At 38.1% G+C, this 27,860-nt stretch overlaps 1 protein-coding gene across 2 annotated transcripts in view; it reads right to left on the reverse strand.

Annotated features, from left to right (window-relative positions):
• Positions 1-367: 367 nt before the first annotated feature.
• Positions 368-27,860, reverse strand: part of LMLN (leishmanolysin like peptidase) — a 79,511-nt gene continuing 52,018 nt past the window's right edge. The window contains exons 12-17 of one of the 2 annotated variants that reach the window (XM_024578072.4): positions 22,462-22,572; positions 18,873-19,005; positions 17,256-17,415; positions 15,424-15,554; positions 9,057-9,267; positions 368-4,028 (exon numbers count right to left, since the gene is read on the reverse strand). In XM_024578072.4, coding sequence (XP_024433840.2) covers positions 3,928-4,028; positions 9,057-9,267; positions 15,424-15,554; positions 17,256-17,415; positions 18,873-19,005; positions 22,462-22,572 — 847 coding nt within the window. In that variant the 3' untranslated portion in view covers positions 368-3,927. Of the gene's footprint in view, positions 4,029-9,056; positions 9,268-15,423; positions 15,555-17,255; positions 17,416-18,872; positions 19,006-22,461; positions 22,573-27,860 lie in introns of those variants that run through there. The other variant, XM_045185936.2, reaches the window with a different exon arrangement.

Consider the following 27,860-nt stretch of genomic DNA (forward strand, 5'->3'; position numbering starts at 1 on the left):
TCAGACACAATTTACTTGCCGCTGCCACATACAGCGTGGAACTTGAATGCACCGGGCTGGTCATACAATGTAACTCCTGATCCACAGCACAGAACTAAAGGGACTGGAATAATCTTCAGCCAGAGGTGGCTGCCCTAAATTGTTTCAGCTGGCTCTCTTTTCTGCTTAACTATCTGAGGAAGGCTACTCTGTAGCTTTACATAACATCTATCTTCATTAAGTACAACAATTTTACTCTAGTTAAAATAAAAACTGAATTATGCTTTGTAATGAACACCTCATCTTTCCCAAACAGAATGCATGGCTGTTTGAGTTCCCCATCCTTGTTTTTAAACATTGACAGTGTTAAGTAAAGACAAGATGCAGATTAGTTTTCATTTTTATTAAAGTTGTGTTTTCCTAAGGAATATATTACACTTAACGTTCAATACCATAAATAAAGATTGGTTTTTAAATCTATTTTACTATTAAAATTGTAAACATAAAAGACAATAATAATTAACCACTCCTTATCCAACCCTGACTAAATGTATCACACACACACACACACACACAGTCATCCCTTCAGGTAAGTTCTTTCTTCAGAACGAGCAGCACAGACTTTATTAAAATGTGAGTCCTCCTGGGCAGTAAGGACCTGGCACGAATGGCTGGAGCCCATTATAAAATGGGCCTGTGGGGCTGTGACTGAAGTCCGCCTCCTCCTGCCATGACTGCTCCAAGGCCCTGAGAGCCAGACTCCTCCCTCTTCATTCAGCTCCCAAGGGCATGGACAGTGCTAAGGCATGACGCACACAACGCTATAATGAACGTGACGTGCAAGCTGGCACACTCCAAGAAGAGGTGGACCGGAGCCAGCAGTGACCTAGCAATTCTGGATGAGTATCAGTCATAGAATACTAGAGCTGGAAAGATTCTGACAAAGCATCTGGTCATTTTACAGATGGTTTCAACCAGTGAGTCTTCTAATACTAAAGAGAATATCGATACTGAATTTTATAGAATACTCTAGTATACTTATTTATATATCTTCCTAAAACTATTTAAACTTCATTAATTTGTTTCATCTTCAAGTATTGATAAAATCTAAATCAACTTATTAGACTGAAACTAATTTTAAGCATAATTTATAATATTTTTAGAATGTCTATTTGGTCTTAACAAAAATAACTATCCTTAAGAAATAAGTAAGGGAAAAGGACGTTTTTCAGGAGAATATTGGAGGGATTTACACAGGGACTTCCTTAACTGCTTGCCAGTTTCTTTAAAGCTGTCAGCTCAAGTCTACTGACATGGCTTTTGCTTCCTTCCGATAAATTCTGTTCTTGAAAACCTGAGAGACAAAGTCACTTGATACGATTGGGACCTTCACACTATCAAAATAAACCTAAGTCTGAACTGAAAACTGAGGTAGTCAGTTTTTATGAGCACTTGACACTTTCTGGGTCAGAAAGGGACTCTAATCTATTATCCCCAAATTGGCTGCTCCCCATGCCCCTTGCCTACCCCACCTCCCTTCTACCATGGCTGCAGTCTGCCCAGTCTCTTTCTCAGTGAACTGGTTTTGCTAACACGAAGGGCATAACCTGCCACAGAATACTGACATTGATGCCATTTTTATTTCTTCAGTTCAAAACTGAACCTAGCCCACTATTTCTGCATTGAAATTTCAGATTTTAAGTCTTCCTTTTTTAGAATATTGTCATAATCTAAGTGACTAAAACGTACCTCTTATAATTTCTTACAAGTTCAATGAATGGCCTTCTAAGTCTTCAATGAGTAAACTATGAAAATCAGTGATAAGCAGTCACTTTTAAGACTTGAAGAGAAAGGAAGACACCAGCACATTTAGCTACCCTCAGAAATTCAAGATTTGTTAACACGTACTTTATCAAGTTTTATATTTGTGCAGAGAAAACACTAGGCTACCAGATTCCAAGCTTAATAAATATATATAGAAAAAATGTCATCTATAATATTTTCTCCAGAAAGTCATTAGTGCAAATATAATTGTATCAATAAAAAAGAAAGTAAAAATATATTTCAAGTATAAAAAGCACCATGCTCAGAAACAATACTACCTAAATGGCATTACTGCACAACAGTCAAAAATATAATCAAACCTATTGTTGTAAATCTCAAATGTATTCTTAATCCATAGTATTTTTGGTGAAATTCTTTATACAACTTTGCAGGATGATTCATAATTGCAATAGGCATATAGGTTTAGATTTCTATAATTTTCTTTAAAAATATACTCTATACTCTTCTCAGACCTTGCTCGATTTAAGGTGTACAGGACATAGGCGGGGAACGGAGCACTGACCCAACACCTTCCACCCCTAGCTTCTCTCTAGCTGAAGGTGGATATGCTAGAGACCCTCAGCTTTCCACAATGACAAATACCTTAAATTCAAAACTACATGCTTAAATACATATTTAAAATGTATGTATTACAAAAGGCAACTTTCCTTTATACTGGGGTTGCTGTTTGGCCCTAGTGCCAAACAGTCAGCTGGAAGTACTCCTTAGTAATTATGCTACTTGCTTGTTTGCACAATTTCATATACGGAGTGCATGATAACTATAAGCTGAATTAAAGGGCTAACCCTTTATGAATGGATGAATGAATGAATGAATGAATGCTTGTCCAAGGCCTGTGTTTATAATGCCACAGGACTTTATTAGCTTTAGAGAGAAACTGGGCATCATTCATCATTAAAAAATTTAATTAGTAAAGTGGGGTTGGGGAGCTCCAGAGCAGAACTGCTTCTGTGGACCGGAATCTATATGGTAATAGGAGTGTCAAAAGCAGGAGGTAAAGGACATCACCTCCTTTGAAAGCAAAGGCTATCTTCCAAATTCTGAGGATTAAGCTGTGTGTTATATGGGAAAGTGGACGCTACTGGATAGGCCGCACACCAAACCCATACTTTGCTACTGGTAAACAATTCAGATGATCTTGTTTTGAGTTACATTTTTCTTCTTTTATATAAAATAATTTTCAGACAGAGGTTCTTCTGAAACAATTCCTAAGCCCACATGAAGACAACTGCTTAAGTGTCTACACCAGAATTTCTTTTCTATTTTTGTAAATTATAGTTGTCGTAACTATTATCTGAAAAGTATACATTTATATTTTCTTCTGTTTGCATGTCTTCAATGGCACATTACTTTTCTTTCTCTGCTTCTACAGCTTTTCAAGTCATTATTTAGACAAATGGAGAAGACCACAGGAAACTGGGCTATGCAGATCAATGAGTAAGAGATACAGCTGGCAGAGGGCTACCAATACATAATGATTCAGTAGTGAACTGAACCACAGAGCTAGTTTTAAAAAGGCAAGCATGGTTAAATCATAAGATTTAGTAAAACATAGTTTTAAAAAAAGAATTTTTAGAACAACGAGAATAATGATTCAAGGGTACCATGTACAGCCATTAAATTCAAAACAGGTGTAACAGTGATGTAGAACCTCAATTCAATTATTTTCTCTAAGTCAAAGGACAATTTATACTTCTGGGGACAGGATCCACAACTAACAATTTTGCTGTTCTTTAAATTATTGCAGTATTGATGAACTTTCCCATCATTTTAGGTTAATGAGAATGCTGAGGTATGTACTCTGATAATTTCACCAATATCCCATTTCAAAAGAAAATTTCAGGAAGGTTATGTATCCTGAAAAATAAGGAGACTTGATGACTTGGAATTCCTTCTGCTTGTCCACGCCGAGGCTGCGGGGATGCTGATGAAGAGTGAGTGCTGTAAAGCTCTGCTTCCAGGTCTGATTGTGGTCAACGCTTTCAAGCCAAAGTCAAGAATGACACTTCTGCCATCTGCATAGGCTGATTCTCGCCCAGATTTTGTGCTTTGTTCAGAGGAACCTGACACAAAGGAATGCCTTGAGAATTTTCTTTTCCATTCCTAGTGCCATACACACAGAAGAAATCCAGCCAGCAGAGGAAACAGATTGCCTAGCAGCAGCCAGAAGGTGACCGCCAGGCTAGAGGAACAGGAACACAGACCTAGGGTTGAAAACAAAAAATTGATTTTCTATAGACATTTTTGGAATACATCATATCAATTAAATAGTGACAGGTGAATACAGATGATTATTAAAAGGTGAACAAGGACCACCTTGGAGAGCAGAATCAATGACTTCCTAAAGCCCAGATATGTAAAGTCATTTTTTTTGCATTTTTGGTAAAAGAACAAAATATTTATGCTGAAAGAAAAGATGTACCTACCATATCAAGGTTAAAAAATAGCACCCAAGAAAAGAAATAAGTGTTTTTGGCTAGTATCCCAGCAAAATTAAAGATGCTACACAGGGCCCTGGGTGGGTGACTCAGTTGGTTGGAGCGTCGTCCCTACACCAAAAGGTCATGGGTTGGATTCCCCGTCAGGGCACATACCTAGGTTGTGGATTCAATCCCAGGTTGGGGCACATATTGATGCTTCTCTCTTACATCAGCGTATCTCTCTCTCTCTCTATCCCCCACCCTTCGTTCTCTCTCTCTAAAATCAGTAAGAACATAATCTTGGGTGAGGATTAAAAAAAAAGATGCTACATAGGAAAGTAAATTAATATCTTGGCTATTCTGACATGGGAATTAGAACTCTCTTCTCTTCTTCCTTGTCCCTTTTTTGATGGCAACCATATAATTTATCATCCCAAATCAGGACATTTTGAGACAAGTGTTGAAATAAATTGTTAGTTCCAAGATGGTGCCACATCAGCAAACTGAAACTTAAGATAAAATCGTGAGCTTGACCAGAAACACAGTATAACCAGTCAGCCAATCACCAACCAGTAAGACAACTCAGGGTTCTATACTTACTTCCTTGTTGTTTGATCTTTCCAAATAAGGTCAGATACACAACCCTGGCCAATCAACTTAAGCCAAGTGCTTCTTCCTTGTTTCCTGCTTGCAGCCCTTTTCCCTTATTTTGCAGTTTTCTGGACTCTTGAGAGTGCAGACTGCCCCCTTCATGAAGTGTGAAATAAAATTTGCTTAGATAAACTAAATTGTTCTCTTTGATAATTTTAACACAGGGAATGCTATTATCAATTATACCAAGACAAAAGGCATATGGACTGTCCCAGACAAACCAGGGCATATGCTCCCTGAGCTCTAAATAACTACCCATCTATCCTCATCCAGGCTTAATCTGGAAACAGTAGAAGATTCTATGGGCTTTGGGCACTAGTATATTTTAACCTAGCCATGAGCTCTCTCCCAGCTAAAACTATTTCCCAAAACAACTCTCAGGATGGAAAACATTTTTATAGCAGCCAAGAGACCAGGTCAACCTGACTTTACCTGAGGGTGAGCTGTGCTTTCTAATACTTTGACCAATAAAGAACTAACCAAGCTTCAAGTCTGACTTGCTTAAAAGGTAAGGAATATAGGGCTGGTCTTCAGCTACAGAATGTGTAGAATGATAACGTTAAGGCACTGCAGCCTGTTCTTCTGAGCACTATATAGTATGGTATAAGTATTTTAAAAAATTATTTCACTACATGTAAACCATGAAGTAACTTCTACTCTTTCCCAGTGGAATCAGCTGGTAATTGTTAAATTTTAGAAAAATCCCACTTAGCCAAGAATAGTCCTTCTGAAAGTGTGATCCTTGGATCAACAACATCAGCATCATCTGGAAACTTGTTGAAAATGCAAATTTTCGTGCTCTGACCCAGATCAGAAACTCTGGAGATGAGGCTTGGCCACATGTGTTTTAACACGATTCGGATGCGTGCAAAAGTTCGAGAAACTCTGACCTAGCACTGCACTGTCCAATATGGCAACCACTAGCTGTATGTGCTACTTAAATTTAAATTAAGTAAAATGAAATAAAATATTTAGTTCCTCAGTCACACTAGCCACATTTCACACATTCAACAGTCACATGTAGCTAATGACTATTGTATTGGGCAATGTAGATTACAGCACATTTCCATCACCCCAGAACGTTCTACTAGATAAAGTTCTGGCCTAGAGCATCAGGGAGAGCGGTCTTGGCTAGAACGGAGAATGGAACCTGGAGTCTAATAACACAGGCATCTCCTTTTATCTCCTGATTCTCAGTTTGGCCTCGAAGGAAATGGAGGAGAACTAGTTCTTGTTTATCTACTGTTGGCACTAAAATTTAACAAGCTATTAAAACATTAATGGCAGCTCTGGAGCATTTGTTATCCTTCAAAATATGCTGACCTTCCTGTGACAGTACTCTAAAAAGAAAAGATTCAAAGAGTGTATTTCAAAATGAATTGGAGGAGATCAGATATGGGTTTTGATCTGAATTTCGCTATTTATTAGCCATGAGAGTACACACATTACTTAATATCTTTATACTTAGTTTTCTTGTGTATAAAATGATAATTCCTACCTCATCAGGTTTTGTGATGATCAAATGCAATGATACAGACATAAAGCACTTGGCTAGCATTCAATAAATGGAAACTAAAATAACCCCTACTATCTGAAGAGACCAGAACGAATTTAGAAATAAATCTGTCATATTCATTATCTTAGGCAAAACAGAACAACTATCTAATCATACTCTAGCATGTAGAACTGATGACCAGGGAAAAGGAACAAAGATGAGATTTACATTGCGAAGAAATTATAAACGCCAGAAAAAGCTATGTGAACCTGCAATCAACAGTAACAAAAATCAGAAGAATCTGGGGAAAGAAATATCTTCTTTACACTTCCTCTAGAATATTAGCAGTTTCAGTGTTTTAAAAGTATACTAAAAAATGTAAAAAAGTTTAATTCACAAAACAGATTAGAGGGAACTAAATGGCAATGGAAAAAATAAAGATAAAAAATAATAATTAAAAAAGGAAATTTTAACCAAAAACATAGATTAGGATGATTATTTAATAAGCTTTATCGTAGGTGAATTTAATTATTAGTATTTCTCATGTAAGTACATTTAAAGAGTCAAATCTTACTTTTACAAGTTTCGTAGTCCAAAAAAACTGTATTAAGAAGAAAAAACTATTTATGAAAAGAAAAAGCGTATGTAAAGTCTGCACACAGTTCAGTAAGGGCCTAGTGTGTGCTCTCTTCCCACATTAACAAACATGGGAAGTCAGGGGTTTTAGAATTTCAACAGAGATACTTGTAATGTTTAAAAAGCAATGCCTAAAGACATCTATTCTTATAATATTTTATATATTTTTCAAAATTGTAGTAATGATTTATAGATTACAATGCTTTTTTGAGCATGCTTCCTTATAGAACTAATTATCAGGGAGAAGAGAAATCACACCATAGCACCATAACTTCAGAGGGGTGACTGAAAAAGAAGGAGCAGGTGAAGTCGAAGTAGAGTCTGAGGTGCAGGTTGGCGGAGGAGAATGGGTTAGGGTGGTGTGCAATCTCTACCTCCCACCTCCTTTCCACAGATTCATTTATCTTTGTTATGCTCCAAGGGCAAGAACTAATCATTTCCTAGCCCCTTGCCCTGGTCTGGCTTTCTCCACATTCCTACACATTCTTTTACTATATTCCTAAGACTTTTATCCCTGAACCAGCTGGAGTAACTCTCTATTTATTTCAACTGTAACTGCTAATGGCTTAATCCTTGACCATCTCTTAGACAGTAAGATGTTGATAGTTTCTTATAGTTAACTCTGAGATTAGGCTTGAGGATGGAAACTCCATCAGAACAACTTATTCGTGGACTAGCAGCCTGCTAATTTTAGCCAAAGCAATTTAACAGTAACAATAAAATTAAGTTATCCTACCTACTTCACATGAAAAGCAAGAGTTAACTAAGAGTATTTAACACTACATATACTATATACCGCATCAAAGGGACCTAAGATCTCACATTATTTCAAACAATTGATTGTGTCATTACTGCTATAACTGCAGAAAACTCAGCTGATTCACTGGAATACTGCACAGAAGAGTTAACATAGCAGGCCTGAGATCGCCACCAGGGTCAGATATAGTGCATCAAAGCTGTCAGTGCTGCTTTGGGATTGGGGATATGGGCTGGACTGATTGGAAACATTGAGAAGAAACTGGCTGGGTAAGGCATACATCAGAACAGTGACTGTCAGGAGGGAGTAAAATGTGGCCTGAGGATCAGTAAGTATAAAGAATCAAGATGGAGAGAGAAAGGAACACAGGGGGTCGTCATGGCAATGTGGTTTTGGCTATTGAATGTTGGAACAGTAGTTTGATTAAGGAATTCTGTAGTATCCATTAAAAAAATGAGAGGTTTAACATGGAGGGGATGTAAAACTGAGGACTCAATATTTTGACTTTGAAATTTGTTTTTGAACAGATTCCATTGAACCTATCTGGCACAAAGCATTCTCTCTGGCATGGAACTGATGGAAGACGTAAAACTTATCTAGGCTTCGCATCATTACAACCTGAAATATTTCCATAGTACAGGAGCAGGCTAGCTCCACACTACCTCAGAGAGCTTTTGCTAAAGGAGCAGTGGCTCCTGTAGACCTGTGTCCTTGTGCGGGAGTATAGATCCTCAACAAAGAATTCAGAGCAATGAACTCTGAATGCCACTGAGCTAGACCTAGGAGGCTGCATTGCCCTCTGAACATGGAGTGCTGGGGGACCAGGCTCCTCTGTGCCGAAACAGGTCAGTGGCTGGGATGCAATGTGTGTACTGAAAATTGACGTGCTATGAGTGACAGGGAATCTACTATTAAGAACTGAGACTGGTAAAGGTGGTTGACTAATAAGCAGGTTAATACTAGGTTAGCATACGTGTGAAGCAAAGTACTAAAACTGATTTTCTTAGACAGCTATTAAACTATTTCTAAAGGCAATTTCAAAAGAGGAGTTCCAAAACTGTATTTCAACAATGGAGTCATTTTTGAAATAACCTGATTAACAAATATTGCTCCAATGAGGAAATTTTTTTAAAATTCAGTAGGGGGAAGGAGATCTTCCCATAAAACTGAAGTTAAGAGAAGATGCTCAACCTGTTTTAAAACTTCCTTGAAGGGAATTTTCAACATCTTATAAGAAGAGTCTCTCCCTTTACACCAACCAGAGACTACTTACCCAGTGGCAGAGCTCGGGTCAGGTTAGCAGCTGGAGGGTCTGTTTCTGGAGGACAGAGCTCACAGAAGTCCCAGCATGATGGGCAGAGGAGGTTTCCATCGTGAATCCAGCCATTCATCTGAGTACTAACAAAGAGGACCTGCCCAGCCCGACTACACAGGTATGAAGTATTCTGGACCCAAACCTTTAGACCTTGTGGAGAACAAGAAACCTTCAAACAGAATTTTAAAAAAATCAGATCAGTAAGTATACTGACCTTCTTCTTCATTTGCAGGAAAAAAATTAGAATCTACTGAAAATACTGGCTATAAAACACAATTTGGGATATAAACATTTTAAAACAAATGTTTGTTTTTCAAAGTTGTTTTCTAAAAGGACTTCATGTTAACTTCAATTTAAAATTTTAAACTATCTTCAAAGCAAACACATGTTTCTGAAAACGCATGTTTGGTGATAGCAAATTTTTACTTTACAAGTGGATGTAAAGTTTCCTAGAACTGAATCTGATAAAGGTAACTGACTAAACTGGTGAACATTAGGTTAACAGAGCTGTGATGTAAAGTACTAAAAGTGATTTTCTCAGATCGCTACTAAGCCATTTCTAAAGGCAATTTCAAAAGAGGAGCTCCTAAAATGTATTTCAACAATGGAGTCATTTTTGAAATAACTCTATCATCAATTAAGTTTAAATATAATACTCACTTGGAAATTTAAGTTATAATATACTTTTAAGAAAATGAACAACAAAGAGTAACCTCTTCCATAACTTGTGATTCAATGACCCACATCCAAAAGATCATAGCTATAGTGCAATGCAATCATCTTTTAAGTGAGAAGCGATTATTGTGTTTAGTACTGAAAAGGATACCAAAGTTCACAAAACAATGCCTGCCCTCTAGCAGCTTTAACTGAGGAAGCAAGGGAGAGATATACATTTTTTTCTTTAAGATGTGTATAGGATTTGGATCATAGGGAGGGAGAGGGGTTGTGACCTGGTGGGTTGCGTAAGAGTCTGCGTGGGATAGGAGGGCAACAATGGAGGGGTGGGAGAAAGTGAAAAAGATACGGACAGATCAAATAAGTAAACATACTGAGGACAATTAAAGCCAGGTTTCTCACTGCCAGAGAAAGGAGTTACAAATATAGAAAGGGAGAAACCTAAAATGAACCCTTTGGTGTTAGACTGGAATCAAAGATACTGGTGCAAAATCATGGTTATATATTTACACATGTATGAGTAGTGTATATAAAAATTACATTACGCATATACTTCCTAGCTCTGTTTATGAAAAGGGCCTGGAGAGTAGCTATATTTCAATAGCAATGAACAGCACATCTAGCACCAGACCTTAGTTTCTAAATACCACACTCCACGGAAATAAACTAGAGTTCCTTGGAGAAATGGTTGATTCTAGACAGGGGCAAAGTAAATAAGATGGTTCTAGAATATCTTGGGCCAGAAAGCAAGGAAATATTAAAAGAAAGATGGGGACAGGCCAAAAAACACAGGATCCAACCTGTAGGGGCTCCCTCTGGCCAAAGCTAGAGCAACTTCAGTATCAAAATAAATAATGATAGTAATGATAATACTTCCCCTAATACTTATTAATTACAAAGGTAATTAATTAAAACAGAAAAAAAAAACCCTCTGGTCATTGGAGAAGCCTGGAATACCAACACATTAACATCACCAACAAAGGGACAAATCAAAAGAGTGTACCACCAGAACATGAGCGTCACTTCTGTGACACTGCTGTCCAAAATACATGACCTGAATTTAATAAAATATCAGATATCTTTTCTCCTACAAAAGAAATGGCTTGTAATCTTTAAATATGTCAAGGTTATGAAAATCAAGAAATGACTAAGGAACTGTTACAGACTGAAAAACAGAGACTGAAAAACAACCACACAACATGTGGTATTAGTATAGGTCCTACCGCTACAAGGACATTATTGGGACACTTGACAAAACTTGAATGGGGTAGAAGAATTTTATGTATCAATGTTAATTTCCTAATATTTTTGATAGTATTGTGGTTGTGTATGAAGATCTCCTTGTTTATAAGAAATACATGTTAAGCCCTAGACAGTTTGGCTTAGCGGGTTGGGCACTGTCCTACAAACCAAAAGATCATTGGTTCAATTCCCAGTTGGGACACATGCCTTGTTGTGGGTGGAGTCCGGTTGGGGGCCTGAGGGAGGCAACTGATCAATCTCTCTCTCGCATATTGATATTTCTCTCCCTCTCTTTCTCCTTCCCTTCCCCACTCTCTAAAATTAAATAAATAAAATCTTAAAAAAAAATAAAAGAAATACACATTAATATACAGGAACCAGCATAAATAATGCCCCTTTTTTATTACAAAATATTTTATTACAAAATCTTAAGCATGTAATTCTGTAACATAACAATATCACACTCAAGCACACTGTATGACATTTTAGGTGAAATGTTCAAATTAAAACTATAAATTATTACACCCATATTATTACCCTACCAACCACACTCAAGCACGCATTACTTCTGCCAGACCCTGTATTTGGGACTGAAAGGGCAGAATGTCAGCAATTTATACTTTAATGACCCCCCAATTTTTTTTGCTCTGGCTGGTGTGGCTCAGTGGATAAGTGCCGGCCTGCAAACCAAAGGGTCGCTGGTTCAGTTCCAGGTCACAGCACATGCCTGGGTTGCAGGCCAAGTCCCCAGTAGGGGGCATGCAAGGGACGACCACACATTGATGATTCTCTCCCTTTCTCTCTCCCTTCCCCTCTGTCTAAATATAAGTAAATAAATAAATAATCTTAAAAAAAATTTTATACCATTCTTACAATTTCTGTCAAAATAAGGAAAACGAAAAACAACAAAAAACACAACAGTTAACTTCTATGTGAATTGTTTAAATCATACAACTTTCCCCCTCATGAATAGTGACTAGTATTAAATTAGCAATGTTAATTGACAATACTAGGTACAGGGAAGCCAAGTAGTACATTCAATCTTTATGGATGGTGTTTCAAATCTGCATAATCCCTTTGCGGTGTTAGTAGTGTTGATTAAAAATTAAAATAGCCTGAAAAGGTCACCTTCGTATTATAGCAGCCACTGTTCTAGCTTTATGCCTTTAACCTGATATTCTCACTTATAGAAACTTATTTCAAAAAATAAATTTTAAAAAAGGTAAAATATGTAATTATACTTATAAAAGCATTTCTACAAAGTGAAAACTCAATATATAACAAGGAAGTGACTTGCCAAATTATGATGCAATGCTCTAACATGATAAACAATAGTAAATATTACTATTGGAAAAATATGAAAAGGGTGTTTTGCTCTGCATAGATAGTACTAAGTGAAGGAAGTAAAACAAAATTATGTATTATGATTACAATAGGTCAAAACTATGTATTTAATCAATATGTAAATCTTTAATGAGATGTATCAGAAAATGGTTGCTAGATTATAGCTGTCAGATTACAGCTGGGAGGAGAACCAAGATGGCGGCATAGGTAGACACACTGCCCCTCCTCGCACAACCAGAACTGACAGAATATCGAACGGCAAGGAAGTCTGACACCAAGTAGATAAAAAATAAACATTCATCCAGACTGGCAAGAGGGGCGGAGACGGGCAGCAGGGCGGAGAGCACTCGCGTGGCCGTGGCGGGACCGAGACTGGCGGAGTGTGGGATGAACAGCGCAGGCAGTCTGACCACTAGCAGACCCTGCGGCCCCACATTCGCGCACAGATAAACCCAGAGGGCCGGACTCAGAGTGGCGGAGAACGGGGCAGGCAGAGCGGCGGGTAGCACCCCGTGGCGCCACACTAGCGCACAGATAAACCAGGATGAACGGCGGGGAGTGAAGCAGACCGCATAACCCAGGGCTCCAGCGAGGGAAATAAAGCCTCAGACCTCTGATTGAAAACGCCCGTGGGGGTTGGGGCGGCAGCAGGAGAGACTCCCAGCCTCACAGGAGAGGTCATTGGAGAGACCCACAGGGGCCTAGAGTGTGCACAAGCCCACCCACTCACGAGCCAGCACCAGAGGGGCCCAGTTTGGTTGTGGGTGGCAGAGGGAGTGACTGAAATCCGGTGGACAGTGGAGCGGGGGCCATTGCTCCCTCTGGGCCCCTCCCCCACAAACAGCGCCACAGTGCAGTGACCAGTGTTACCCCGCCCCGCCCCAGGAACACCTAAGGCTCCGCCCCTTTAAGTAACAGATGCGCCAAGACAAAAAAAAAAAAAAAAAAAAGGCCCAAATGACAGAACACTTCAAAGCTCCAGAAAAAATACAACTAAGTGAGGAAGAGATAGCCAACCTATCAGATGCACAGTTCAAAACACTGGTTATTAAGACGCTCGCAGAATTGGTTGAATTTGGTCGAAAACTAGATGAAAAAATGAAGCCTATGCTAAGAGAAACAAAGGAAAATGTACAGGGAACCAATAGTGATGGGAAGGAAACTGGGACTCAAATCAATGGTGTGGACCAGAAGGAAGAAAGAAACATCCAACCAGAAAAGAATGAAGAAACAAGAATTCAAAAAAATGAGGAGAGGCTTAGGAACCTCCAGGACATCTTGAAACGTTCCAACATCCGAATTATAGGGGTGCCAGAAGGAGAAGAGGAAGAACAAAAAATTGAAAACTTATTTGAACAAATAATGAAGGAGAACTTCCCCAGTCTGGCGAAGGAAATAGACTTCCAGGAAGTCCAGGAAGCTCAGAGAATCCCAAAGAAGCTGGACCCAAGGAGGAACACACCAAGGCACATCATAATTACATTCCCCAAGATGAAACAGAAGGAGAGAATCTTAGAAGCAGCAAGATAAAAGGACACAGTTACCTACAAAAGGGTTCCCATAAGACTGTCAGCTGATTTCTCAAGAGAGACCTTACAGGCAAGAAGTATTCCAAGTCATGAAGGGCAAGGGCCTACATCCAAGATTACTGTATCCAGCAAAGCTATCATTTAGAATGGAAGGGCAGATAAAGTGCTTCTCAGCTAAGGTCAAGTTCAAGGAGTTCATCATCACCAAGCCCTTATTATATGAAATGTTAAAGGGACTTATCTAAGAAAAAGAAGATAAAAAATATGATCAGTAATAATGACAGCAAACTCACAGTTATTAACAAACACACCTAAAACCAAAACAAAAGAAAACTAAGCAAACAACTAGAACAGAAACAGAACCACAGAAATGGAGATCATATGGAGGGTTATCAATAGGGGATTGGAGGGGGGACAGGGGGGAAAGGTACAGAGCATAAATAGCATAAATGATAGGTGGAAAATAGACAGGGGGAGGGTAAGAATAGTGTAGGAAATGTAGAAGCCAAAGAACTTATAAGTATGACCCATGGACATGAACTATAGGGGGGGAATATGGGAGGGAGGGGGTGGGCAGGATGGAGTTGAGTGAAGGGGTGGAAATGGGACAACCGTAGTAGCATAATCAATAAATTTATTTAAAAAAAGGAAAAAAAAGATTACAGCTAAAAAGTGTTCATTTTTAATCATCCTTTGTAAGGTTTCAAAGATAATATTATATGAATAGTATGATTTATTTATTTTATGGGAAAAATCACTTTACCTTCCATTCATATTTATAAACTATATCTCAAGAAAGCTGTTACTCCAAAAATGTTAATTTTTTAAGTAACTTTAAAAATAATATTTAAATTCTCAGCTACAGAAGTCTGCTTAGCTTTTGCAGCTGAAATGGTACAACAAATTCTTATTTTTCACTTCTCAGGAGCACATTCTCTTCCTTCACACCCATTAGTATGATACATAATATTCATTAAATTGAATCCTCCTAAGTTACAGAATGCCTGTGTCTCAGTAAGTTTTTAATAAGGTGATACACTCACAATACCAGACATGCAAATAAGATAATTAAAAAAATAGTAATTTCCCCCTTTGGATTTCTACTTTCAAGAAAAAAAACTATTATTAATGAGTAGTTGATTTATTAATTCTTAGAGCTATGCTTTCCTAAGGGCTTATGAAATAAAACTGTAAATTTTTTCCATTTAAAGTAATATGTATTCAAGAACAAAATTATATATGTCCCATTATTTCCTTAGGATATATACCCAGAAGTAAAATTATTGTAAAACTTGCTAATATATCAAATACATACATATTTAAAAAAATGGAAGAAGGCAATTTCTCTCAAAAAAAGACAATATTTTCACAAAACACAGACATCCAAACTAATATTGACACAAATAAACCTAAGTTAAAGTATTAATCAGTAAATTAACTATAAAAAGATAAAATGTATTTTAAACTACAAAATCCAAGTAATCGGATAAAATTATACAATATTTGGTATAATTATTAACAATCATTTAATTTACCTGATAACATCCACTCCCCCAGTCTGGGTAACTCAGCTTCCTTTCACACTTTTCCATGACAAAGGCTGATTTCTGAATTAGACAGACTGAATGAGGTCCATACTTTTCAGCACCATAGTTTTTAAAAAGGTCTGAAGCAAACCAGAAAAGTTTTCTTAAAAATTGATTGTTGGCTCAAAGAACAAAAAATTGAAGTATTCCATTCTTATGATTAAAGGTTGTTTTAAAAACAAACATGTTTAATGGAAATTTTCAGTTACAGAAAATCAAGAGACAGAGGGCTCCAAACTCATACTGCATTCTCAATATAGGAACTAGTGGGAGAAAATTATTATACCAGAAACAAGTTATAAAACTGAGCCTAAAGTATTTAAATGAGATATGTAGAGGAAATGACACTAAGAGTTACGTTTACTAGTTGCCTAAATGGGAGTCACCTCCCAAATGACCGAGAATAGAATGAGGATGACAATGAAAGCTTTCTGGGGGTATAACTTTTGCAAAACTTCTTTTGTATTTTCAACTTATGCCATCCAGTTAAATCTGCCAGTTATTAAGAATATAATTATTAAGAATATGATATTATGGAAATTTAAAATTTAAATGACTTAATCTGTAACGAAGTATGGAATAAGGAAGGAAAGGAGGAGGGATCAGGTTAAAAATGTTGATGAAGGCGGCCTGGATAGCTCAGTCAGTAGAGCAAAGGACCCTTAATCCTAGTAAAAATGTTGATGACCACTGAAAGAAAAACTACTTATTGTTGTTTGGTAACATATCAGATGTGAGGACATTTTATTTACAAAGGTGGGTACTATGAGCTCTAACTGTTACTGCTGAATATCCAATTGCCATATTGTTTATTCTATTGATAACCTGATATTCTGTTAATTTATACTTATTAAAAAAGAATAAATAATATAGCAACATCTTACTAGCCATGGATAACAATATTATTCTGATATCTGAAGAATGTTATTTCTAAATTATGTAAAATGCACATTCCTCAGGAGGGGAAAAAATAGGATACTTAATGTGATTAACTAAAAGAGCTCCCCATTGGAGAATCTCACCCTAACACTAATTAACTGTATCATTTAGTGTCTTTTCATTCATCTGTGAAATTCAATGTCTTCTCTATGTCTCTCATCAGGTTTCTAGAAGAACAAAATGAAATGTAAGTCCTGGCAGGTATGGCGCAGTGACTGGAGCATCCTCCCTTAACCAAAAGGTTGCAGCTTCAATCCCAGCTGGGGCACATGCCTGGGCTGCGCATCATCCCCCATCTGGGCCAGGCCATGTCCAGACAATTACAATCCCGGTCCCAGCTCGGATCACTGGTCTGGATGCAGGCAAAGGCAGCCAATCGATGCTTCTCCAGCATCAATGTTTCTCTCTCTCGCTTCCTCTCTCTCTCTCCAAAAAAGCAAATGAAAAATGTCCTCAGATGAGTATTAAAAAAAAAAAAAAGAAATACAAAAATGAAAGTGCTTAGCAAATGAAAAGTGTCATGCAGATGAAAGGTATTACTAAAAAGCAATGTGTGTATACATGTGCAAATCTATCTAATAGCTAGCAATCCTTTCTATGTGTCATGGTTCTAAGCTCCTATTACATTAACTCATTTAATTCTTACTACAACTCTATTAGACAGGTATTATCATCCCCTTTGTACAGAGGATGAAACTGAGGCACAGAGAAGTTAGGTTATTTACAAGAGATGGAACCACAACACAGTCTAACTCCAGGGTGTATGCTCTTAACCACTACTGCACATTGCTGACATACAACTGTAATATGTTTATAGCATTTCATTTCAGTGGACTACTAACCTGGTTGATTTTCCAATATTCTACAATCTGAGCTGCGCTGATATTCACCACTTAAATGCCAACTGAATTCCTGACTGAAAGGGCAGTAGTCAGCAATTTCTACTGAGCCACCATAATAAGGCAAATCTTCTGCAGGTATTCCACTGAGTTCATCAAAGTACTGCAAAAAATTATTAGGAAGACAGGAGAGAAAGAAACATTTTGTATAATCAAAACAAAGTCCACAGGCAATTTATAGCAACCCTCTAATGCTGAATAACACAAAGAAGATATTAATGTAATTTTCTTCACATACAGTACAACACAAAGATAGTAATATCCTTCCTCAGGGGTATGTTAAAGTTATTGTAGTGTTAGAAATAAGCAAAGTAAACTAGCCTAAGTTTTTTTACTAGATGACAAATTTGACTAATGTTTTTATAGAATAAATTGGAAGACTTTTAAGAGTTGACAAAACATAAAACAAGTATAGAATTAAGATTTTAAATAAAACTTACTGAAAGTAATTTTAGGAGACTTCATTTATATGTTGTTTTAATTTAATTATAATTTATATGTTGTTTTGACAAACTTGAAGAACTAAAACTGAGAAAATTGAAAGAGATCACATACAATACTTTCAACACCAAAGGAACAAGGTACCAGATAAATCTTAAAGACTTCACATTTTGCACCAAGTCATTGAATTATAGTACTATGTCTAGAAATATAGTTGCCATCATATGGTGTCTGAAACATTCAAAGAAAGGTCATAAACATGTAGGAAGCTCGAAATTTAGCTGCAATCATTTTAAATTAGCTTCTTAGATATAATTTCTGACTAAAGTATCCTTTGAAAATGACAGGCAGAGCTGAGGCTTTTTAGAGATAGCCATGGCAACAAAAAACTTAGATACATGGAACACACTGACAATGTTAGAGGGGAGGGGGGTGGTGAGATCGGGAAGAGATTAGCCAAAGAACATATATGCAATATGTATAGCCCATGGACATAGGCGAACAATGTGGGGAAGGCTGGTGTGGGGGGTGGGGATAGCGGCTGGGTAGTCAAGGGCAGAGGAGGGAAAAAGAAGGACATCTGTAATAGTGTCAACAATTTAAAAAGAACTTAAAAGGTCAAATCAGAGATTCAGACTGAACATGTGGGACCATTTCCTTCACCTTTTAGATCTCGAGTGAAACCTTTTCTAAAGTGTAACTTCCAAACCTTCTAATTAGTTGGCTTAGAGTACCTCAGTTATTTTCTTTAAAGAACTTTGTTTCCTGTGTAAATTAGAGGAAATTAAAGATGAGGACTTTGGAAACAATTAGAAAGAAAAACATACAGTTTAAAAATATTTAAATCAAAAAAATAAAAATATTTACATCAAAATAAATATTCTCTTAAATCTTCTAAGTATCTCTTAACTATTTCTATAAACCATTGCCAGATATTAATTACTATCAATTAGCACATTGGTTAAAAGAAATGGAGGAATTTCTCGGTTTTGTCTGACTTATAGAAAACAAATGGAGCCTTATAAATTGAAAAACTTAAGAGACTTTACTCTTCTAAGTCAAAATGGAAACATTTTTAAAGAGCTGATTCCCCAAACTGTGCCTCAAACAAGTGCTTACCTGGTACTCTTGAGGCAAAGGTTTTGGAAACTTCTGCAAATTACATACTGCAACTGCTCTCTGGTCCTGTCTGCAAGTTAACTGCAACGGATTACTTCTGAGGGTGTCACAGTAAGGGCTCAGCATCTGCCTCCTGCATACAAGGATAAGCACAACACTATAAAACTATAAAGAAAATATTACAGGTCTATTCTTTTCTATTATAAGCTTTTCTTTTCCATTATATTTTCAATATGGCTTAATAACTTAAAACCAATTGCTAAATCAAGTTATAAACTTGTTTTTCAAAGGGCAAATGGAACACAATGTAGATGTGAAAGATTAACGCAAGATGCATTATAACATTATTTCAGTGCTATTAAATAAAATCCTATTTATCTCTCTCTCTGTGTTAGTAAAGCGGAGATTTAAAGACCTGATTTTAATTTTTGATGACAAATAATGAAAATCCAGATTCTGCTGTAAAATATAAATCTTCATAATTAACAAATGGAGTCTCAGAAACAAATGGACATGTTGTCCCCTTTGTCCTGCAGTTACAAAGAGGGAAATATTTTCTATGCCACAATCTAGTTCAAAAAATCTTGTTTGAGAATTTGTTAAAACACATTCATAATACAATCTTGTTTTTCTGTGTAAAATGAAGGTTATGTGAATATCTTAATTGTTACAACTTGTTCTATTCTCTGTTAAATCGAATCTTGGAGGTACGATTTAGAAAAAAGGGTCTTGTAATTCTCCAAAGGCATCAGAATCTGTTGCACTGTCCTATCAAAACAGCTTTCAAACAAACCTATAGCTCTGATCAGTCAGCTATTGATAATTATAATACAAATATATTAATGTCATAATAGTAATGTTATAAATGAAATTACAGTATTCCTAAACAATATAAATCCCATTAAGACTTATCTGCCAAATTGTAACAGGATCACTGATAATTTTCCTCTTCTCTCATATTCTTATTAAGGAAAAAAGTGTAGGTTAGATTTATTTTAAAGGAGATTGATACTTGCCTCATTTAACTTATTACAGTATAACCAAAAAAAAAATCTCTAGGGAATTATAGCTTCTTGAGATAACATGTGTAAAATACTGACGGGTCTTTGGTAAACTTGAAGCAGCAGAGTATAATAGGAAAGCAAAGGTACTGATACCAGCTTATCTGGTGTTAACTCTCCTGAGCTTCAACTATAAGGCCCTCAGTGCCTGGCACATATAAGTTACTCAATAAATATCATTTCACCGTATATACCATTTTATAAAATCTTCATATAAGACAATTTTATAACTTCCTATAATAAAGTTTCTAATGGACATGACTAGTAGTTCTTACTAAGGCACTTTCTCGATACCATGGAATGAATTTCCTTTTTCTCTAAAATAAAACAGTACATAATATTTACTTTAATTAAAAAATGAGTTATGGCTAAATAAATAATAAAGAATGAGGACGTTAAAAAATCCCAAAGTTAGAGTCGTGCAAGAGTCACGGGCTATCCCGCACAGCGGCACTGCCCAGTAGAATTTTCTGCAATGCGCCTGTGCTGTCCGTGGCAGCCACTAGTCATATAGTGGCTACTGACGCCTGAACTGTGACTAGTGCAACTGAAGACCAGAATTTTACATTTTATTTAACTTTAATTAATTTAAATAAACATTTATATAGTCAATTGTGGCACCATACTGAACAGTGCTGCTCTTGAGCTGATATTAATGTCAAAGAAACTAGGCAGAGGAGTTGGTTTATTTATCATTTTAGCTAGAACCTTATTTTGTGTATACACAGATTCAAGCAATTCAAATAAATATGGCACTGACTGTGCTCAGCCGTACACTTTTCACACCAGTCACCCAACAATGGAAAAGAAGGGGTGCTGCAGCTGAACTTAAGCAAAGAAGGGTCACGCTAACTTTCTGTGATGACTTAGGGATATATCTAGACTTGGACAATGGTGCCAGAAGTTGGCTCCTGTCCTGTAAATACTTGTGGACATTGATACTTTACAAGTAGCACATTTGAATTTTATGGCAGGGGTTAGCAAAATTCAACTTTTTGTCTGTGATCCTTGCCCAGAACCCGTTTTTCTTTCCTTTGTTTCTCCCACGACCTATTTTTGTAAAGTATTACTGGAACATGGCCATGTCCATTCATTTTGTCCATGGCTGCTCTTGATGTACAAAAGCAGTGCTGAGAGTTGTGACCACAAACTGAATGATCCTCAAAGCCTAAAGTACTTATATTACTTTTATTTAAAATATTTATTAAAATGAAATATATGGCTCTTTATAAAAATAAGTTTGCTAATCTCTAGCTTATGGTTCAAAGGATAGGAGAGAATTCAGGGGACCAACAGTTTCAGTTCTGAAGAATGGAGAAGAGGGACCTTCCTTCTGTTTTGGTTTTAGGTAATCCTATAATTCGAACCCAAAGGGGAACAGACTTGCAACTATTAAGAGAAAAAATAATCTTTCTAAACTCTTGCAGCTACAAAGTTAACTACACACTTCCTTTAACACACTGGAACAGTGGGTCCCAAATTTTGCTGTACATTGAACTCACCTGGCAATCTCTTTTAAAAAACAGTAAAGCCTGGTTCCCACCTCCACATATTATGATTTAACTGGTATAGGTAGCAACATGGGCACGGAGATTTAAAAAGTCTATCTAGATAAGCCCTAGCCAGGGGGCTCAGTTGGCTTGAACACCGTCCCATACACCAAAAGGTTGTGGATTCCACTCCCAGTCAGGGTACATACCTGGGTTGCGGGTGCAATCCCTGGTCGGGGCAACCAAGCGATGTTTCTCTCTCGCCTTGATGTCTCTCTCTACCTACGCCGCTTCCTCCCTCTCTCAAATCAACGAACATATCCTCAGGTGAGGATTAAATAAAATTTCTCTAGATGATTCTAATGTGCAGCAAAATTTGGGAAACACACTGTACTAGCAGATCAAGTTGTAGTGCTAGAGTTAACTAGCTGTCTCCAAAGTAGCTGCAGGTGCTTCCTGCTACTGCTTATTAGCTACTCTTTTTAAGGTGGGGTTATAACGAAGATGTCAGACTTCTTAGTAGAAACTGTGAGTAATATAAACTGCTTTGAGACCTAACCTAGGTGAGAAATGATAAGAATAACATCTTCCACAGTAAAAGTACCACCTGTGGTTTAATGGGCAAGGTACTAAACTTGGAGAGAGAAGTTCAAGTCCCAGCTCTGTCCTTCATCAGCTATATGACCCTGGCCAAGGCACTTATCTCAAACTTTTTACTTATCAGCAAAACAAAGATATTATGTTTTTCTAATTACATTTCAAAAAGTATATAATTTTTTATGAATTACAAGCTAAACAGAAATGTTTTATGTATTTATGAATTATAAGCTAAACCGAAATGTTTTACAGTTCTGGCTCTCACACTGTAGATTCTTTAAGTACCTGATTTAAAACAAGACTGCAGCTGTATCAACAAGCACCACAGAATATGAACTGTTCAGGCCGTATTTTGAAAATAGTGATATTGTAGGCTCCAGATAATGAACAAAATCAGAAATAAATTGTGTTATCAAACAATCTGAGGAAATGTATTCTTACTCTTTTCTCTGCTGATCAATCCAGAATTTACAGCTCTTCCTGACAAAGTCACAGCCCATTCCTCGGCCCCAGTCTAACTTCTCAGCCATGCTATAATTAGCTTTATACCAGCTGTGGAAATAATTCAAACAAAGCACACTTTATTATTGTCAATTAAAAAGAGATCCAGCATACCAATGACAGATCTCAACAATGAGAAAACCAGGACCTCAAAAAGGACTTTGGTGACCATTGCCACAGATAAGCATTACTAAGAAAGACCTTGCTTTATAGGATCACTGGACAGGGACTGGGAAACTCCAGTCTTATGGTGAGGGTATTCATAGTTGAAAAAAACATGTTTCCATTGTAATTTCCAAAGATAACACAAGTCACAGAATACAAACTGGTTAAGGTATGAGACAAAAGGAACAAGGAACAAAGACACAGAGAGAGAATGAGAGAAAAAGAGAGGAGAGTAAACTGAGAAATAAACAGTGGAATTATTAGTTGGCTAGCCTTTACCTAATTTGATTTAGTTGGCCCTAGCTCCTTGCTTCTCTGGCCTTGAGTTTGTGTTTTATCAATATAGGTCCTACTTGTGATTAAACAATACACCACTATAATAAGACAAATGAATAAAATGTGTAACATTTTAAAAATGTTCTCATTTCAGAAAAAAAACTAATTGATTCAGTTTCCTGTCAAATTTAATCACAAGCTTACTTTTATTAGTTTTTCTTTTTTAAATTATTTTTTATTTATCAATTACAGTTCACATACAATATTATATTAGTTTTGGATGTATACCCCAGTAACTAAACATTATATAACTTACTAGGTGATCACTGCTGATAAATCTTACCCATCTGACACCATACAGTTATCAGAATATTATTGTCTATATTCCCTATGCTGTACTTTACATCAAGACTATTCTGTAATAACCAATTTGAATTTATTTCTTTTTAAAAAAATTTTATTGTTATTCAATTACAGTTGTCTGTATTTGAATTTCTTAATCCCTTCACCTTTTTAACCCATTCCCTCAACATCCCTCCCATCTGGCAACCATCAAGATGTTCTCTGTATCTATTATTCTGTTTCTGTTCTGTTTGTTTTTTCAGATTCAATTGTTGGTAGACATTTTAAGGTTCATATATTTTTTTAATTTTTTAAAAATTTATTTATTTTTATTCAGTTACAATTGTCTGCATTTTCTCCCCTTCCCTCCAACCCACCCCAGCCAGTCCCACCTCCCTCCCCTACCTCTACCCATATTTTTAAATCTTTTTTCCTTCTTAAAAAAGACTCTTTAACATTTCATGTAATACTGGCTTGGTGGGGATGACTCCTTTAGCTTTTTCTTGTCTGGGAAGCTCTTTATATGTCTTTATATTCAATTCTAAATGATAGCTTTGCTGAGTAGAGAAATCTTGGTTGTGGGTCCTTGCTTTTCATCACTTTGAATATTTTTTGCCACTCCTAACTGAACAGCAAAGTAGGTTGAGAAATTGGCTGACAGTCTTATGGGAGCTCCCTGGTACATAACTAACTGCTTTTCTCTTGCTTCCTTTAAGATTCCCTCTTTGTCTTTAACCTTTGACATTTTAATTATGTGCTCTTGGTGTGGGCCTCCTTGCTTTCATCTTGGTTGGGACTCTCTGTACTTCCTGGACTTGTACATCTATTTCATTCACCAGGTTGGGGAAGGTTTATGTCATTATTTTTTCAAATAGATTTTCAATTTCTTGCTCTCTCCCTTCTCCTTCCAGCATGCCCATGATGCAAATGTTGGTATGCTTTAAGTTGTTCCACAGGCTCCTTACATTTATCTTCATTTTTTAGATTCACTATTTTTGCTGTTCTGATTGGGCGTTTTTTGCTTCCTTATATTCCAAATCACTGATTTGATTTTCAGCTTTATTTACTCTACTGTTGATTTCCTATAAATTATTCCTCTTTTTGGTTAGTGTATCCTTCATTTCTGACTGGTTCTGTTTTACGGTTTCTATGTACTTTTTCATGCTGATGAATTTCTCACTAACTTCCTTAAGTTCTCCACTGTTTAAACTCTGTATCTCGTAGTTTGCTTGCCTCCATTTCATTCTGTTTCTTATTTTTTAAAATATATTTATTGATTATGCTATTACAGTTGTCCCATTCCCCCCCCCCAACTCCACTCCATCCTGCCCACCCCCTCCCTCCCACATTCCTCCCCTATAGTTCATGTCCATGGGTCATGTATATAAGTTCTTTGGCTTCTACATTTCCTACACTATTCTTACCCTCCCCCTGTCTATTTTTTACCTACCATTTATGCTACTTATTCTCTGTACCTTTCCCCCCTCTCCCCCTCCCACTCTTCCCAACCCTCCATGTGATCTCCATTTCTGTGGTTCTGTTTCTGTTCTAGTTGTTTGCTTAGTTTTCTTTTGTTTTGGTTTTAGGTGTGGTCGTTAATAACTGTGAGTTTGCTGTCATTTTTACTGTTCATATTTTTTATCTTCTTTTTCTTAGGTAACTCCCTTTAATATTTCATATAATAAGGGCTTGGTGATGATGAACTTCTTTAACTTGACCTTATCTGAGAAGCACTTTATCTTCCCTTCCATTCTAAATGATAGCTTTGCTGGATACAGTAATCTTGGATGTGGGTCCTTGCGTTTAATCTTGGGTAATGTAATTATGATGTGCCTTGGTGTGTTCCTCCTTGGGTCTAGCTTCTTTGGAACTCTCTGAGCTTCCTGGACTTCCTGGAAGTCTGTTTCCTTTGCCAGATGAGGGAAGTTCTCCTTCATTATTTGTTCAAATAAGTTTTCAATGTTTTGTTCTTCCTCTTCTCCTGGCACCCCTATAATTCAGATGTTGGAACGTTTCAAGATGACCTGGCGGTTCCTAAGCCTCTCCACATTTTTTTGAATTCTTGTTTCTTCATTGTTTTCTGGTTGGATGTTCCTTTCTTCCTTCTGGTCCACACCATTGATTTGAGTCCCAGTTTCCTTCCCATCACTATTGGTTCCCTGTACATTTTCCTTTGTTTCTCTTAGCATAGGCTTCATTTTTTCATCTACTTTTCGAACAGATTCGACCAATTCTGTGAGCATATTGATAACCAGTGCTTTGAACTGTGCATCCGATAGGTTGGCTATCTCTTCCTCACTTAGTTGTATTTTTTCTGGAGCTTTGAAGTGTTCTGTCATTTGGGCCATTTTTTTTTTCTTTTTTTGTCTTGGCACGTCTGTTACTTTAAGGGGCGGAGCCTTAGGTGTTCACCGGGGCGGGGTAACGCTGGTTGCTGTGCTGTGACGCTGTATGTGGGGGAGGGGCCCAGAGGGAGCAATGGCGCCTGCTTCACTCTCCTCTGGATTTCAATCTTTCACTCCAATACCCGCAATCAAACTGGGCCCCTCTGGTGCTGGTTCCCGAGTGTGTGGGCTTGTGCACACTCTAGGCCCCTGTGGGTCTCTCCAATGACCTCTCCTGTGAGGCCGGGAGTCTCTCCTGCTGCCGCCCCAACCCCCACGGGCGTTTTCAATCAAAGGTTTGAGGCTTTATTTCCCCGAGCTGTAACCCTGGGTTGCGAGGTCTGCTTCGATCCCCGCCGTTCGTCCGGTTTATCTATGTTTGAATGTGGGGCTGCGGTGTGCTACCCGCACTCTGCCTGCCCCACTCTCCGCCACTTTGAGTCCGGCCCTCTCGGTTTATCTGCGCAAATGTAGGGTTGCAGGGTCTGCTAGTGGTCGGACTGCCTGCCCCGTTCGTCCCACATTCTGCCAGTCTTGGTCCCGCCACGGCAATGTGAGTCCTCTCCACCCCAGTGCCCATCTCCGCCCCTCCTACCGGTCTAGATGAATGTTTATTTTTTATCTCCTTGGTGTCGGACCCCCTTGCCGTTCAATTCTCTGTCAGTTCTGGTTGTGCGAGGAGGCGCAGTGTGTCTATCTATGCCACCATCTTGGTTCTCCCCATTCTGTTTCTTTCGTAGAGATTTCTCCTGTTCTTTCATTTGTCTCTGCATTTTGGCTGTTTCCTGATGTTTGTTTCTATGTATTAGGTAGAGCTGCTATGTCTCCTGGATTTGGCAGAGTGGCCTTGTGAAGTAGATGTCCTTAGGTCCAGTAATGCAAACTCCCCAGTTATCCGAGCTGGGCACTCCAGGTGCATGCCTGGGCCAATAAGCTTTGAGGACCCATTGCAACCACAGCAGTGAAGTTGCTGTGCAGGAGTTGACTCTACAAAGCAGGACTTGCCTCAGTGGGGCTTTGGCACTCATTGAGTTTTAACCTTGAGTATGTTGCTCGTGAAGGTGGTAGGGTTGTAATCTGGTGTGCTGTGAAGCTGTCCACCAGGTGCACTGGCTCTAGGGCCTCCCAGGAGATGTGAGGTCAGCCACCATGTGCCCTGTCTGGGGCCACCTGGCAGGAGCTACAGAGCAATCTGCAGATAGCTGATACTTCTCCTGGCTTTGGAGGTGCCCAGAAGAGGCCAATCTGTGAACCAAGGCCAGCTGCCATGACTGCTGAGACTGGGGCTACTTAGCAAGAGATGTGGGGTATGCAGAGGCCAGATGCTGCTTGTTGGAGAGATTTTAGGAAGGTCCAAAGCATGAGGCAAGAGAGGCCATTTGTATGGAAAAGCCACTGGAAATGACTTGGGCGGGCCTGCAAGTTGGGTGGGATTGGGTCTCAGGGAATCACTAGGGCAGGTCGAACAATGTCAGCCAGTTTGATGAAGACTCAGATATGGTGCCTATCTGCTGGTTCTGTGTGGGAGGGGTCTCAGAAAACAAAGGGAGGACTTCTGGCCAAGATGGAGGTGTAAGTAGATACACTTTGCCTCCTCACACAATCAAAAGGACAATAACAAATTTAAAAACAAAAAAATAACCAGAACTTCCAGAAAATTAAACTGTATGGAAGTCCGACAACCAAGAAGTTAAAGGAACATTCGCCCAGACTGGTAGGAGGGATGGAGATGGCGCTCTGTAAGGCGGGTGGCTGGAGGACCAGGTGGTCCCACATTTACATGCAGATAAACTGGGAAGAACAACTGGGGAGCAAGACAGACTGCCCAACTCAGAGTTCCAGCATGAAATAAAGCCTCAAAACCTTTGACTGAAAAAACCTGTGTGGGTTGCGGCAGCAGGAGAAACTCCCAGCCTCACAGTAGAGTTGGTTGCAGAGACCCACAGGGTCCTAGAACTTACACAAAACTGTCCACCTAGGAATCAATACCAGAAGGGCCCAATTTGCTTGTGGGTAGCAGGAGAAGTAAGTGAAAGCCCGCCGGGAGCTGAGCAAGTGGCATTGTTCTTTCTTGGACCCCTCCCCCACAGACAGCACCACAACATAGCAAAGTGGGTTGCCTTGTCCTGGCAAAAAATATGGCCCGAATGAAAGAACAGATAAAAGCTCCAA

The sequence above is a fragment of the Desmodus rotundus genome, chromosome 2, assembly GCF_022682495.2.
Source record: "Desmodus rotundus isolate HL8 chromosome 2, HLdesRot8A.1, whole genome shotgun sequence".
Taxonomy (NCBI): domain Eukaryota; kingdom Metazoa; phylum Chordata; class Mammalia; order Chiroptera; family Phyllostomidae; genus Desmodus; species Desmodus rotundus.